Source organism: Pipistrellus hanaki, assembly GCF_964339955.1.
Source record: "Pipistrellus hanaki genome assembly, chromosome: 4".
In the NCBI taxonomy this organism is placed as follows: Eukaryota; Metazoa; Chordata; class Mammalia; order Chiroptera; family Vespertilionidae; genus Pipistrellus; species Pipistrellus hanaki.
In genome coordinates, this window is record NC_140506.1 from 3,499,943 (window position 1) to 3,516,851 (window position 16,909).

The 16,909-nt window shown below is 47.9% G+C and overlaps 1 protein-coding gene across 1 annotated transcript; it reads right to left on the reverse strand.

The window, feature by feature from the left end:
* Positions 1-3,393: 3,393 nt before the first annotated feature.
* On the reverse strand, positions 3,394-14,164 carry AMACR (alpha-methylacyl-CoA racemase). Its single transcript, XM_084880548.1, has 5 exons — positions 13,833-14,164; positions 11,433-11,576; positions 10,287-10,447; positions 6,798-6,984; positions 3,394-4,113 (listed from the first exon to the last, which is right to left on the reverse strand). The coding sequence occupies exons 1-5, from the start codon at positions 14,077-14,079 to the stop codon at positions 3,704-3,706; spliced, it is 1,149 nt and encodes a 382-aa protein (XP_084736674.1). The 5' UTR covers positions 14,080-14,164; the 3' UTR covers positions 3,394-3,703.
* Between the last annotated feature and the right edge of the window lie 2,745 nt (positions 14,165-16,909).

Sequence of the window (16,909 nt, forward strand, 5' to 3'; positions counted from 1 at the left end):
TAAAGAAAGGAGGGAGTGGGGGTGGGAAGAGATCAACCAAAAAACTTGTATGCATATATGCATAACCCATGGACACAGACAGTAGGGTGCTGAAGGCCTGGGGCAGGGGGCCGGGGCAGGCTAGAAGGGTCAAACTTTGTCCCATGTGACTTGTTCTTTTTATTAACACCATACAGTTTGTAGCACTTCATCACTTCCTACATTGTAGGATCAGAAGAGAGTGGAAATAAATGTATACTGAACTATGCATTTAAGAATATACTAGTAATTCCTATGTATGCAGGTATACAATTCACCTTATGGGGATATAAATTAGTACAGCCACATAGAAAATAGTATAAAGGCCTCTTAAAAATTAGTAATAGAACTATCATATGACCCAATAATTCCTCTTCTAGTATTTATCCCAAAATGTGAAAACACTTATTTGTAAAGATATATATATATATATACCCCTGTGTTCACTGCAGCATTATTTACAACTAGAGGCCCGGTGCATGAAAATTCATGCACTGGAGGGGGGGTCCCTCAGCCTGGCCTGCCCCCTCTCACAGTCCAGGAGCCCTCAGGGGTGGGAGGCGACCCAGCGATCAGGGGAAGGTGATGCCCCCAACACACCTCTGCTGCTGCCATTGCCAGCATCACAAGCCTCGGCTGGCCCTGGATACCTGAGCCTCAGGCAGCCCTGGGCAGCTGGGCAGCTGGGTAGCTGACATCCGAGGCTTGTCTGTGCCTTGGGCTGGCCCTGGGCAGCTGGGGGGCTGAAAGGACTGGGGGACTCTGGAGGCAGGTGCGTGGAGCAGCCAGACCCGCCTAGGGGTGGGCCCGGCCGTGCGACGTGCCTGCCGCCCCAGCAGGGCTGAGGGAACTGGGCGCCACCATCTTGTGACTGTGGGTGCCACCATCTTTGAGAGTGTGGTAGTCAATTAGCATATTTCCTCCTTATTGGCTATGGGCACTGCTGTATTTGTGAGGGTGTGATGGTCAATTAGCATATTCTCTCTTTATTTGATAGGATAGCCAAGACAGGGAAACAACCTAAGTGTCAATTGAGAGATGATTAGAGAGAGAAGACTACTCAGCCATAAAAAAGGTGGAAAATACTGCCATTTGCAACAACATGGTTGGATCTTGAGAGAATTATGCTAAGTAAAATAAGACAGATGGAAAAGGACAAAAACCATATGATTTCACTCATATATGACATATAAAGCAAAACGTAACAAACTAATAAAACAAAAACAAACTCAGATTCAGACAACAGAATGATGGTTACTCCAGGGGGAAGTGAGAAGGAAAGGTGAAGAGGTAAGGGGGTCAAATAAATGGCAATGGAAGGAAACTACACTTCGGGTGGAGAGTACACAGATGTCAAATTATGATCTTTACACCTGAATTTATGTAATATTAACCAATGCACCCAATAAATTTAATTTTTCAAATTTAGTAAAACAAAATGAATATAATTCCTCTTTCACTGGAATTTCCATCCTCTTACCTGCCCCCTTGCCTATTTCTAACTCAACATTTTGTCAAAAGATAACTAGAAAAAAGAGAAAGTATAGCATTTTCTGCACAAGGTCTTATACGCTTCAGAAGAAAAGTATGGGTCACTAACGAAAGCTAGTGACTTTATTTATAAACAATTATTCATTAAAAGTTCACACCCCACAAAAAACTTTTCATTCAACATTTTATACAAAGCTAATCAATCACCGAAATCAATATTCTAAGTCAGCCCATCTGTTTATTTACAAGTTTTTGCCAACTTATTTTTATCCTTTTCCTCACTAACCTATTCAACAGATTTTTTTTAGCACCTATGACAGTAAAAAGGTAAAATTACTGGATTAATATCCATTAGAATGGTGCTACTCCAAGTGTGGCCTTTGAATTGGGAGTAGTATAAGCAAGTTCGGTAAAAATGCAAATTCTTGGGTCCCACCCTGGACCCACTGCATTCACATCTCTAGGGTTGGGATGCAGATATCTGTGTTGTAACAGTATCTCCATCTGACTCCTTTGTGCGCTAGGAGTTCGGGAGCTAGTGAAGAGCTCTGTAAAGGACACTAAAAACAATGACTATCTTTGGAAATAAGTACAAAGTGTAATGGGAGCGTAGAAAGAGCTAAGGTTAGGAGCTAACACCTAGCACCTAGGATGTTCCAGGCATGGCAAAGTCATGGTCTCAGACATCACAACGATAGAGACTCAAACCCAAGGCCTTTCTGCTCCAAAGTTCACAAACACTGTACAAAACCACCCTCGGGCAGAGAAATGAAGGAAGCTGCACTAGGAAGACTGTGTCTGAGCCAGGTCTGAGTTTGCTAGGCCATCGGGCTGGAGCAAAAGGGAGCAGGAGTATTGCTAGTCCTGGGACACGGTGCAGCCATGGAAAGGAACGAAGCACAGTTAGAAACATTAGCCAGTCTGATATAAAGTGCTGGGGAGGGGAATGGGTGGGACTGGACAACGAGGTGGAAGTCTTATGACAAGTAAAGGGTTGGTATACTATATACATGAGGTAGTATTTTATCCCATAAGAACAAAGAGGAACACTGAAGACTTTTACAGGCCTGAGGAGACCAGTCTAGCGTTAAAATCATGATGGAAATAAATGAAGGCAGACACTGGAAGTCAAAGTGAACAGGGAAGCTGAGCAGCAGTCCAGGGAGGAGGTGATGGGGCGTGGATGAGTAAGAAATGGGCAGGAGGACCGGCTCGAGGGCCGTGGACTGGGACTGACTGCACATCACTCTTTCATTAATAAGTGTTCCCTGTGTTCACCACGGGCTGGGCACTGTGCTAGGAACGGGGGATTTGGTGTGACTAAAACCTACAGATCCTATATAAAGCTTCCCGTCTAGGATGGAGTGGTTCAGAGGGAGTGCAGGCTGGGGTCAGCAGTGATGCTGGCGAAGGCCGGCGAGGTAACTTGGCTAGGACTTTAGACAGGGTCAGAAAGTTCGCCTGCACAGTGGCATCTGGGCAGTGGCTACGTGAAGTGAGGACCTACAGGGGCAGAGGGAGGAGTGATGGGACTGGAAACCGGAAACTGGGAAAAGGAGGAAGTCTGGGAGGCCTATCACATGGATGTCAGTGGCTGATGCTAACAGGCAGCCACACGGGTGTGTGTGTGTGTGTGTGTGTGTGTGTGTGTAAGGCTCTCTGTAGGTGGTCCCAAGGCAGGGTGGGCGTGATCTGAAGGAAGTTCCAAGACTGGCTGAATAATTTCCTTATCAAATTAAAAGGATCAGACTTTTCTATCTAAGGACATTCGTTTTGGTAAACAGTAGAACCAAAAATATTTCAACGAGTCACAATATGCTATTTAAGTGCTACTTCATAGGACTTTCTTGAAAGTTTTTCAGATGTAAAAGCTCACAAGTCAAGTTTAGGGCAAAAAAGCTTTATTTAATAAAAATTATATTAATTCATTTAAAGTCTATTATAAATATTTAAGTGTTTTAATATCAACAAATATAATTTATCAAGGCAGAAAGTTGCCACAATTTAGTATAGATAAATTAAAAACATTCCTCAATCAAAAGCCACTTAATGTTAACCATTTTCAGAAGGGATCATTGCTGCTTCTTGATCAGAATGGCTGGAATGCTGCCCTCCTGCCCCTCACGTTCCCATGCACACATCTGTGTGTACCGTTCTGTACGTGCGATATTCAGACTCACTGCGCGGAGGGGCGTCAGAGACTCGCTCTCAGCCTATTTCCTACAATAACTTTGTCTGAGTACAGCTGGTCGATCTCCTCCTGGCTGAACCCAAACTCTCTCAGGACCTCCTCAGTGTGCTCTCCTATCAGCGGGTCCCTTTCCAAAGAGGGGAGCGCGGGGGTGTCTGACAGCAGAGGCGCCGGGCGGGGACTCACGCCCTGCTCCCCGTCGGTGACAAAGGAGCCCCGCTCTTTGTTATGAGGGTGATCGGCAACCTCTTCGAAAGTCAGCACCGGAGTCACGCACGCATCCGTGCAGTCAAAGACCCGGCACCACTCTGCCTTCGTCTTCCTGGCAAATGCAGCCGCGAACTTCTTCTTCATCTCCGGCCACTCAGCCATGCTCATCTGGTGGGGCAGGTTCTCGGATTCTAGCCCAAGACCTGAGCGGAGAAACACAGTTTCATGTTATTATGTTTTGGGTGGAACGATGATAAAAAAACAAAACAGAGTTTTAAGCTTGCTGTCCCAAACAGGATGCTCTGTAAGGGCTTCTCACATGGGCCAAGAGAGGAAATTCAAACTCCACCTGCAGCTGGAACCCAAGGCTGGAGGGCACAGCAGGAGGGGTGGCAGGATTCAAAACAGACTTTCCAAGCCAGGCTTTATTATTTACACTTCATCTAAAGCAGTCTAGGGAGGGAAGGGGGGAAGTGCATCTCAACAAAAAAAAATAGTTTTTAAAAAAACAGTCTAGTTTTAAAAATCTATTTTTCCCTCTGAATGGGTTTTCAAGGAATTTCCTCATGATATTACTATCTGTCAGATTGAACTGAAGTAACCTCATAATGTACATAATGCTCCCAACTCCACGAAGATAAAATTTAAACAATTTGCTCCTGGCTATCTCAGTTTTCAAGGAAGAGGCCTAATAGTAAAAGATTAAATTCAAGATTACAATTTGATGAACAGTATTCATTTCTCTGTATTTGATCAAATGAAAGCATCCTGGAGGACAGTGCTATTTGACTCATCACCCCCTTAAAGACACTGAGAGCGAGGAGGCAAAAAGCTATAAAGTATCCAAGACTCACTGCACTGTTCCTGCGCAAACAGGACAGAAAGTGATCTATCGGCCGTCCAGTCACCAGCGGGGCACGCAGACTTTGCTCCTGAGCATAAAGGGCCTCGGAGGGCCCACCCCCGCACAGACACACAGGATGGGGGGATTACAGAAAAGATGGGGGGTTACAGGAAGGACAGCTCCTCTGGCTCCTGCTTCCTTCACGGACAAGCTCCTACCCTGCAGACTCCAGTGCTGATTAAATTTTACCCAAATGGACCACCTGACTAGGGTTTGGTATAAATGTCATTTATTCCCTCACAAAAGAGGGGTTTTTAGTGTGGAAATTTGAGGGGGAAATAATAATAAAAGCCCCTTCTTCTTATGCATATTTTGTGTAAATTTAGCCAAGTTAATAAAGTAATTCTCATTTTCATAACTCTTTCCTTCGCTCCCATGCTGAAGAACAACTAACTGTAAGCTGCTCTGAAAATGCAGAATGAAGATCTTTCATATTGACAAGAAATGATGCCTCTGTTGTATCTATAATAATAAAAGCATAATATGCTAATTAGGCCAGATGTCCTTCCGGACGACCTTCCAGATGAAGCCGAGGCTGTGAGGGCAGCCGGTGCCAGAGGGAAGCCGGGGGAAGGAAGGCCTACTCTTGCATGAATTTTGTGCATTGGGCCTCTAGTTGTTGAATAAAAGGAAACAGCTATTAATTATAATTTTATATAATTGCATATATTAATGTAAATTATAAATTGAAAATAAAATAGTTTTGTTTGTATGTACACCCAAAAAAAGGACTGGAAGGCCACATCCCAAACTAACCCCAAGTGGAAAGACAAGAAAGAGTCCTTTTACTTCTTACTTTATAAATTCTGTAATGCTTAAAAACTGTTCCACAGTTTTTAAACTATATTTAAGTTGGTGAAGTTAATGCAGTTGATCATAAATTGCTCTCTGATGCTGGCAAAAACAGTCATTGCAGCGATATACACATAACTCTGAGTAGCACATTGCATCTGCTAAGCCACCTTATCTAACAGTGAAACTCTACAGTTGAGAGAGAAATGCCCTGTGACCAGCTTGTCACACTACTTCAGAGTATACTCTTCTCAGCAGAAGCATCAGTGACATAACATGTTCCAACAAAACCTGTCACCAAAGTCTCCGTGCTCTGTGACCCTCACTGAGGTGTCAGGAGGACATCTATCAGGGGACAGGATGCCTAGCAGGTCATTTCTAGGGAAGAATAAGATAACAGCACACAAGGGCAAGATAAATCTCTAACTGAGCACAAAATGTAATAAAAACACTGAACTCCCACAATGAGGTCATTATTTTTTAAAATCTGAGCTATTCTGTAGAATTATTAGAGTCCTGGTGCACAAAATTCATGCACAGGGGTATGTGTGTCCTCAGCCCAGCATGCACCCTCTCCAATTTGGGACACCTCGAGGGATGTCCGACAGCCCAGGATTGAGCCTAAACAGGCAGTCAGACATCCCTCTCACAATCCTGGACTGCTGGTTCCAACCGCTTGCCTGCCTGATTGCCCCTAACCGCTTCTGCCTGCCAGCCTGATCACCCCCCTACCTACTCCCCTGCCAGCCTGATTGACACCTAACTGCTCCCCTGCTGGCCTGATTGCCCCTACCTGCCCTCCCTTGCAGGCCTGGTCACCCCCAACTTCCCTCCCCTGCAGGCCTAGTCCTCACCAACTGCCCTCCCCTGCAGGCCTAATAGTCCCAACTGCCCTCCATCTTGTGGTGGCCATCTTCTGTCCATATGGGGGTGGCCATCTTTGACCACATGGGGTGGCCATCTTATGTGTTGGGAGTGATGGTCAATTTGCATATTACTCTTTATTATATAGGATAAAATTACCTGTCAATTTAAAAGATGGGGGTAATACCCACAGGAGAATGATGGCTGTCACTGGGTTAATTATACAGTGGGTATGTAGAGAAAGACATCATGAATTTCAGAAGGCCCTGAAAGAGCGGCTGAAGCACAGCCACAGGCGAGTGCGGGAGGCACAGGAGAGTTACCCACCTTTGACCAGCAGCTTATAGAACTGGGGTTCTAACGCGCCGACAGCCATGAACTCCCCGTCGGCTGTCCTGTACGTGGTGTAGAAAGGTGCGCCACCGTCTAATAGGTTCTTCCCTCGAGGCTGGTCCCACAGCCCCAGGTTTTGAGTTTTCCACAGAAAAGAACTTAGGTATGCTGCGCCTTCCACCTTTAAAGAAACAGAATACAGATAAGTAAACTGTAAAGCACCACTACTTTCTACTCAGGCTTTTCTTTAATAGTTGTGCAAAAATGTTTATCTTAAGAGTATAACAAGGTTATATCTAATTATACAACTTCCTTGGTATTTAAGTTATGGTAGAGTTGGTTTCTATATTATTCAATTTAGAAAATACTGTTCAGAAAATTAGAAGGTATTACTTTGTTCTCCCTTTCAAATAAGACCGGCAAAATATAGATAATTTTTGAAGTTAGGTGAGGATACATAGAAGTTCATTTATAGTATATTCTCTCTACTTTTCTTATATGTTAAAACTATCAGGATAGAAAGCTAAAAAGAAAGCACAAAGGCTTTTTAAACTCCATTTTCTGATCTCAGTATTTATAAACACATACACACAGATATATAAAACATATCTCATTCTAAAGGTAAGTCACATTAAGTAAAATTTAACTTATTCTAGTTTGACTCCAAGCCCAAGAAAACTGTACTTATGTTTTTACAATATTTTACCTTCAATGATCACTAGAAAGTCTCAAAATACAGGCACACCTCACTGTATTGTATCTTGCAGTATTGCAGTATTTATTTATTTTATTAAGGTAATATATATGTGTCCTTATCCTCCCATTATCTCTCCCATCCACCCCACTCATGCCCCCACCCCCCTCTTGTGTGTCTCCCTTTGTTAGGCTTATATGCATGCATACAAGTCCTTTGGTTGATCTCTCCCCCTTATCCCCACCCTCCCTACCTTCCCTCTGAGGTTTGACCATCTGATCGATGCTTCTGTCTCTGGATCTGTTTTTGTTAATCAGTTTATGTTGCTCATTATATTCCACAAAGGAGTGTGATCATGTGATATTTATCTTTCCCTAACTGGCTTATTTCACTTAGCATAAAGCTCTCCAGTTCCACCCATGCCATTGCAAATGGTAAGAATTCCTTATTTTCTACAGCAGCGTAGCATTCAATTGTGTAGATGTACCAGTTATTTTAACTACTCATCTGCTGATGGGCACTTAGGCTGTTTCCAAGTCTTAGCTATTGTAAATTGTGCTGCTATGAACACAGGGGTGCATATATTCTTTCTGATTGGTATTTCAGGTTTCTTAGGATATATTCTGACATCCCGCTAGGGATCACTGGGTCAAATGAGAGCAGTCCTGTATTGTGAGAGGGATGTCCAACTGTCAGTTTAGGCCCAATTCCACAGCCAGACATTCTCTGAGGGGTCTCTGATTGGAGAGGGTGCAGGCTGGGCTGAGAGACACCTCCCCACTAGTGCATGAATTTTGTGCACTGGGCCTCTAGTATATATGTGTGTGTATACACATTTATATACTAGTAAATAAGCAATTAAATGTCATTAATAAATTATTTAAATTATTATGAAATAAGTGCTTAGCCTAAAATTCTCCTTAAAACTCCCAAGGCCTGTTTACCCTTAGTTCAGTCCTTTTGGTCACATGGACCAGTAGAGGGCAGCAGAGGGCAATAACGGAAAACAAGCGCTTCTGTGTCAAAGGGCCTGAGCAGCGCTTCTGACCCTTGAGCTTCTTTCTAGCCATGCTCCCCTGGTCTGAAAGTCTTCCAATGCCAGATGAGAGGAGCACACCTCCTCCGGGGGGCTGTGGCCATCTGAGGAGGCAGACACACAGAGAGCGCCCAGCCTTGGGCTGGCCTTGTAGAAAGTGAGCCTGGCACCACTGCAGCTCCTAGTGCATGCTGGGACTGTGCTAGGAGCTGGGACAGATCGATGGGCACAGAGGCCAATGTGAGCTGCACCCTGGGGGCAGGATCACAAGGCACAGAAGCAGTGACAGAGCTGCAAGCGCTGAGCCTGAGAGGAGAAAGTATGGCAAAGGCTCCAGAGATGAGGGATTCTGGCAGGAGACAGCTTTCACAAGGTCACCGGTGACAAATCCAGCTTACTGTATAAGATTCTTCTGTTTTAAGCACTGAGATTACCACCATATATGGCCCCTGACCATTCCTTTATCTTGGAGCTTTCTCTTTCCTTTGTTTCCATGACAACACTCCCTCTGGTCCCCCCACTTAGCACTGGCTGTTGCTCTGCCCCCTTCCCTAGCAGAACAGTCTCGCACGCTCCCGGATGGCTGAAACCTGTTTCTAACTTCAGGTATGCATCTGGGTATCTCTAGGCACTTCAAACCCGGAATCACCGAAGACAAATTCCCTTTCTTTTTTTTAGTAACAACAACGAATTCTTCCAAAGTGCAGATGCCATTATTACAAAGAGCGGAGGCAGTGGGAGGTTAAGTCACTTGTCCAAGATCACAGAGCTAGGAAATGGCAGCACCAGGATGGAGGAAGTCAGCCATCAGGGTCTGTGCCCTCGACCACTGCCCACACTGCCTCTTCCTTCAGTAACCCTCCCCCAGGGGCCAGTGACACATTCACCAGGTCACCCACACCGGAAACAAGGGAGCCATCCTCGATCCTTCCTCTCCCTCGCTGTCTGTGCACTGCCGAATCCCAGCAATCCACATCTCAGATAGCCCTTCAACCCACACCCGTTCTATCACTAACTACACGGTACTTGCTCTCATCTCTTGGCAATAACCCAGGAATGTCTCTCGGCCTCCAGCCTCATCTCCCTCCAGTCCGACCCCCATCCTCCCTCTAGAGGTTGGTCCCGACCCAAACATGTAGTGGCATTGATTGGGCCCTTACCAACCAGCTGTGAGACCTTGGCACATTCCCATGCTTCAGTGTTCCGCTCGTTAAATAACCATGTGTTCCAAACGAAGCTGCATTAGGAGAAATCACGCAGGGACAGTGCCTCGCTTACCCCCCGCACAAGGCACATGGCCAAGGTCAGACAGTGTCAAAGCCGAAGCATTATGATGCCGAGGTCTCCCCTACAAAGGGCAGCGAGAAGGTCCGGCTGGCTCCATTTTACCTTCACATCCGTAAGAATATTCTCTGCTAGGGAAGACTTCCTGAGTCCAGTTCTGAATGAGGGTTTCTTGAAAACTATATTCTAATCACAAGAAACGGCTTGGGGGAAATTAATAAAACACAAGAACCAGGTGAGTCATGAAAATTATATAAGATGGACTCGGACTCCATAGCCACACGATTAAGATAGGACATTCTGACTCGTGTAAAAGCTATGAGGCTATTTTTTTCTATAGATGTCCCTGGTAACCTGGACTCAATCTCCAAATCTCACTGATCTCTTGTCTTGTTCAGAAAAACATCTGAGGCGGCCTCTATCACACGCAGGGGGGACCGCAGGGCCATCGTTTCCCAGGGACACTCACCATGCTGGCGTCGATGACCTGGCCCTTGCCGGAGCGCGTGCGCTCGAAGAGAGCCATCACGATGCCCAGCGCGCACATGAGGCCGCCGCCGCCGAAGTCAGCCAGGAGGTTCAGGGGAGCAGACGGGTTCTCACCGCTTCTGCCCAGCCTGGACAGGACACCTACCGAAACAGCCGGAGACCAGTACTGTGAGGTTACCGTCTCCTTTAAATAAATACATGAGCACACAGGAACCACAGACTCTCTGGATGCTGACATAAATGGGAACTAGTTCCTAATGCTTTTCCAATCCTAAACATATCCAGCCTACTAATAACCAGGCTTTCCCTCCAACCAGGTTCCTCCTTTAGTTTTTTCTCCTCTAAAATTTTATTCCACCAAACATTTTCAGAATTTTATTTGTAAGTTTTTTACCTATTGAGTAAAATGATTCCAGAAGGGAAAAAAAAAAAAGATTGTTATCAATTTAGTTTATGACTTCACAATAGTATAATGCACTTCCATTCTTATTAGAAAAAGATGCAATAATCAAACATAAGAAAAAGAGAAGGGATGAACTAGATTTGAAAAACCAATTCTGTACTCACTCTTTCCTCAACCTTTAAAGGTGTACTCACAAACTTTGAGACAATTTACTCAACAACCCACAATCCTTAAATTCTAGAATCAGGCCATTCTAAGCCATGCTCTCACAGGTAACATTTCAAATAAAGTGATATTACTACCTGAAAAACAAGTTGTCTAGTATCTATAAAAGTCAAAAATGGTGACTCAGGCAATGGTTCTCAGTGGAGGTGGAGGAAGCGGGGTGTCAGACTCACACCGCACCAGCATTTTCTAACAACAGAGCAACCACCCCTATCGCCACGCAGGCCCTGACTCCCTGGCAGGGAGTCACTCCCTCAAAGTGACTCCACATGCAGCAAGAATGCTCCCGCTGAGAGCATGTCACCCATCAGATGTGTGAAGACCGAGGACGGGGTCGAGAGGGACTGCTCCAAGACAAGCCAGCCCTTTTGAACCACCGTTCTGTCCTGATCGACTTAGACGTTCACTGTGAAAGACTCCTTTTCATGAATCCGTGTGACGTTAGGACCTGACTGGAAACAAGATGGGAAGTGTGGGGACATCATGTTCCCAGCACACCTGACAGAGCCAAGTAGTTGATGTCGTGGCCTGCTACCGTGGCGAATCTTCCCGACTGGCCGAACCCGCTCAGCCTGGCGTAGATGAGCCTGGGGTTCTCCTTCTGCAGGGTCTCGGGGCCCAGCTGGAGTTTTTCCATGACACCTTGAGAGAGAAAAATTTTTTTTTTTCTTAAGGGCGCATGGATCGAGGATGGGGCAAACATAAGACAGCACCCTTGCAAGTAATACTAACATGTGTTGTTAAGCCTAGCACGGCATGACTTGCAAGTGTCCATGCAAGTCCAAAGTGGTGACTCAGGCAGCGATTCCCAGTGAGGGTGGAGGAGGAGGGGAGTCAGAATCAAACACATCAGCATGTCCCAGCTACACAGCCAGCGGGCGTTCGGAAGCCACCACTTCTGGAAGGTGTGGCTTCTGCCCCAGAACGCTGTCTCCTTCCAGCCCTTCCTTATTTCCCTCCCGGCCTCTCAGTCCTTGCAGCGAGCACTTCAAGCCCTCTCCCTGGCCATTCATGAGAAACGGTGTGTCCTCTTGGGACCGTCACCCTGGGTCTGTGTGTGGCCCCACGCTCACGTTTGAGCACTGCTCTTCCTCTCAGGACCTCTCCTTGTTCCATGCCAGCATCGGCGCCGCCACCTGCGGCCTCGGCGTGTACATATGCCACTTTCCCTCTCAGCTCAGCTCTGGGGCAGGATTCCTGCCTGACCCCACGCCAGGCCTCCAAAGCGCCTACACCCGTACCTTCACAGACAGGCTCAGGGAATGCCCACGGAAAGCAAGGCGAGCTACAACAGCACCCAAGCGCTCATGCAATCAGCAAGTACAACATCTGCTGCGCAAGGTTCAGGTAACTGGCACCCAAAGCCTCCAGGAATTAAAAGTGATTAAAAGTTGCATAACACACTCCTGTAACAGTTTTCCTAAGACTATAACTCACGCAAGAGCGCTGTCCCCCTCAGACATAAACACCTCACCTGGCGCAGGCCCTCACCCTGCAGCTACGTCTGTGTTCACAGCTCTATCTCCCACCTGGTTGCCAGGCCCTGGACAGATTAACCAATCTGAGCTTCCCTCATCTTCAGACGGGGATTATAAATTGTGATAAACGCCAATTATACTCTCCTCCAAGCTGGCTGTGAGGGGAGATGGGTCGAACCGGAGGTCGGCAAACTGCAGCTTTCAAGCCACATGCGGCTCTTTGGTCCCTTGAGCGTGGCTCTTCCACAAAATGCCACGGCCTGGGCGAGTCTATGTTGAAGAAGTGGCGTTAGAAGAAGTTTTAAGTTCAAAAAATGCGGCTCTCTAAAGAAATTTCAATCATTGTGCTGTTGATATTTGGCTCCGTGGACTCATGAGTTTGCCGACCAGTGCCATCTGAACAACGCCTGGCGCCTCACAGACATCCAATCCATTCACTAAACATTGACCCACTTCCTGCTCTACCCTGGCGAAGCTTTGGGTCTGTCCTGGAGCGGGACTGCTCTGAGCGGGTCCCAGTGCTGCAGACCCAACAAGAAGCACCTGCCAAGGTTGTGACCCCAGCGCCCCAAGTAGGCTGCGGCAGGTGCGGACAGAAAGCGGGATCCCCGGGGAGAAGGGCTGGCTTCCTTTCACTGAGAGTGGGGGAGTGAAGGGAGAGCGGAGTCCCGGATGAAGACAGGTTTCTGGCGAAGGCAGCTGCGCGGACCTGGTTCCACGCACTGAGATAAAGAACGCAGGAGATGCCAGGGCAGAAGGGAGGACGATGGGCTGGGTTTGGGGTTTGTGGGGGCGGCGGTTCCTCTGTACACCCCTGTGTATTCACCCCCGAAATCCACGGCTCGGAAGGAGGGGTGTGCCTGAGAGACCAGGGCATCACCTGCCTGCGAACCCTGAAACTAACGGGATGGATGGAGGTGGCACCAGGGAGCAGTGTGCATGAGCTTGAGCTGATGCTGGCCCTTGGGATCACCTGCCCTGGAGGCAGGGGTGTCAGCCTGGGTCAGGGGGTGGCTTTGGGGGGGGTGCATCACCCCACCCCCTCTCCCCGAAATGCAGGCCGTTGGCTCTGTGCCGTGCCTTCAGGCCGCTTTCCGGGTAGAGGCCTGTGCCTTCCCTTAGATTCTCAGAGGACTCCGACCCCGAGGACCTTGGAGAGGCAGAAAGACACACACGCGGACTGGGCAGGGAAACGGGGGAGGACCTCGGAGAGCTGGGGAGAACGCGGGCCCAGCAGGCCCCGGATGCACAGCGGGAAGAGGTCCCGGGCCAGGGTCGGGGCCTCCACCACAGGGTGCAGGGCTGGGCCAGGTCCCGGGCCAGGGTCGGGGCCTCCACCACGGGGTGCAGGGCTGGGCCAGGTCCCGGGCCAGGGTCGGGGCCTCCACCACGGGGTGCAGGGCCGGCCGCCGGCGCTCACCGTGGCGGAAGGGCTCCAGCAGCACGTCGGCGCGGGCGCACAGGCGCCGCACCAGGGCCGCCCCGCGCGGCCGCTTCAGGTCCACGGCCAGCGAGCGCTTGCCCCGCGACAGGCGGCTCACGTCGCCCGCGGCGCCCGGCCGGTCCACGCGCACCACCCGCGCCCCGAAGTCCGCCAGGACCATCCCGCAGAACGGGCCGGGCGCCAGGCCCGCCAGCTCCACCACCGACACCCCGCGCAGCGCCATGAGCGCGCGTCCCTGCGGAGGGCGGAGAGCACGGGCCGCGCCCTTAAGGCCGGCGGCGCGCTGCCCCGAGGGCGCCGCCGCCTCCTGCGCACGCGCGCGGCGCGGACTCCGCCCAATGAGCGCGCCGGCCCCGCCCCCCGGGCGATGGGCGTGGCGTCCGCGGAGCCACGTCTGGAATGACCACGGGTTTGACCTTGAGAGGTTTCAGGCCTGTCCCTGTCCCCTTAGGACGCTTTTCCTCCCATCTTCCTGACCCAGCCGCTGTGCCCCTATATCTGCCCGTTCCTGGAGAAATAAAAAGTGAATAACTGTTTAAGAATGATGCTATAAATTAAAAAAATAAAATAAAAGCTCTAGCAGGTTTTGCTCAGTGGTTGTAGCTCTGCCCGCTGACTAGGTTCAGTTCTGATCAAGGGCGGTGCCTAGTTTGTAGGCTCAATCCCACCCCCCACCCCCTTTGGTCAGCGTGTGCAGAAGGCAACCAATCCACGTGTCTCTCACCTCCATGTTCCTCTCTCTGTGTGTCTCCCCCCTCCCTAAAAACCAATGGGAAAATATCCTTGGGTGAGGATAATCTTCCACAAAAACAAAAAGGATGCTATTCCCACCTGTGGCCTGCACATTGTCTCCTTCACCGCCCGTGCTTCTAAGCATGGATGACTGAATCCACACACGGCTTGAGATCCCTTCTAGATGCGCTCGATTTTGAGTTACAAACTGTGGGTGACATGCCTTTCGGGGCGGGGGTGGGGGGGGGGTGGGGGGTGGGGGGGGTGGGGTGGGGAATTCAAACTACACTACGGAATATGTATAAAGTGTATTATCAGAAGGACGTCAGAAGGTCAAATGAGAGAGGTCTAAAAATATTTTGAATTTGTCACCTGCCATTTCTATGAATAATGACAACCGAGTTTTTCATTTTAATGCACAACAGTTTTTTCTTTTTTTTTTTCTTTTTAAAGTACAATAAAATAAGTGATTGCAAACAGCCCTACGGCTTTTACAGACTGTCTTCTCTCAGCTCTGTGTGGCCTATGTGTAGGGAGCATGGTCATTGGACTGTTCTGGAATTTTAATGGAGCCAGAAGTGGGTACCAGCACAATCAACCTGCCCTTGTCCTTTCATAAATAGGGTTTGTGTATGCTGAGGCAGGTGACTAAAATGGAGGCCACGCTTGGCACCATGGTGATCACCGTCTTTCAGGCAAGCTTGAAGTAGTCTTCATCCGTTTTAGAATTATTTGGGGGCTCTTGTGGCTTCCCCTTTGTGGCCTTGTTACGCCCAGACTTCGTGATCCCCAAGGACCACCAGGGAGCCGAGTCCGATGCAATAAACAAAAGAGCCTCTTCCATGCTAGCATGGGCTCTGTCCCACTCACGCCGGCAGCATGGCAGAGAAGAGAGCGAATTTTGCCAAGCCCTGGGGTTTTACTCCGGTGGTGATGTCACTGCTTTGGCTGACCCTGATTGGTTGGGTGAGGGCTAGGGTCCAGTTAATGGAGGATAACTCGGCTCTGTCCCACAGTGGAGTCAGGAGTTTATCCTGGCCCCGCCCTGCCCTCTCAACCTCTCCTTGACCCAGACACCTTCTCTTGGCCTTCGTCTCTGAGCAGCCTCGTTAAAAGACATACGGGGGCATATTAAGAGCTTGAAGAATTTAGAAGAGCAAAAGTCTATTCCAATCTGAGTGTCCAACTGGAAGTGGTCAGGCGTGCTCTACCAGCATGAACTGAGGAGAGACTTTCACAGAAAAAAACAAAAAAAAAAGGTGGAAGCCAAACAAGGAAATGGTGGATGGGCTGTGGCATAAAGCACAGCTGGCTGTTTGTGTTGGCTGTTCTCAGGTTTTGATGGCACAATCTTGAGGCTTTTCAGGCTTAGGTTTTTGTTTGCTTCTCAAGATGCCAGAGCGTTAGAGCCACCTTGGTCTCATGGCTTCCTTGTTTGATTAATTTAACACAGGAAGTTTCTCAATGGCATTTGAGAGTGTCCTTAATATGTTAGGGCAAACCCTAGGAAGACACAAAAATATATAAAAAGTATAATGTCAAATGATTTGGTTTATTACTGTGTTCCCAAAAAGAAAAAACATAAAGATGTGCAGGAAAAAATAGACATAAATACTTCAAAATACTAGTATTATGTTTGGTGCAATGATGTTTATACTAAATGGTTTTATGTATTTTACAAAATTTCTACAGTATGCTTTATAATCAGGGAGAAAAAAAAAAGTAACATTCCAAACATAATAAAGCATGAAATTGTCTCTGGTCATAAAATACCACCTTTTCTACAGCTGTGTCATTCTGTGAGCTGGGTGTGATTTCTCTCTCCTATCAATCCCTAGCCCCTTGCCTTCTGTGGCTTTTAAAATATGCTTTACATTACGTCATCCATGCACTGACTCTCATTTATTTGCCTCTCTTCCTCCATTAGGCTTAATAATAAACTTGGAGACAGGAAGTTTTCCTAAAAGAAAAGAATATTGAGCTACTTACCAGCCAGAAAAGGGCCAGGTTCTGGGACAAACCATCTAGCCCAGTGGTCAGCAAACTCATTAGTCAACAGAGCCAAATATCAACAATATAACAATTGAAATTTCTTTTGAGAGCCAAGTTTTTTAAATTTAAACTTCTTCTAACGCCACTTCTTCAAAACAGACTCACCCAGGCCGAGGTATTTTGTGGAAGAGCCACACTCAAGGGGTCAAAGAGCCGGATGTGGCTCATGAGCTGCAGTTTGCTGACCACGGGTCTAGACCAGCAGCTGGGCTGGATGGAGAAGGCAAGCATACCCATCATCCTGGGATGGCCAGGAACATGCGTTTGAG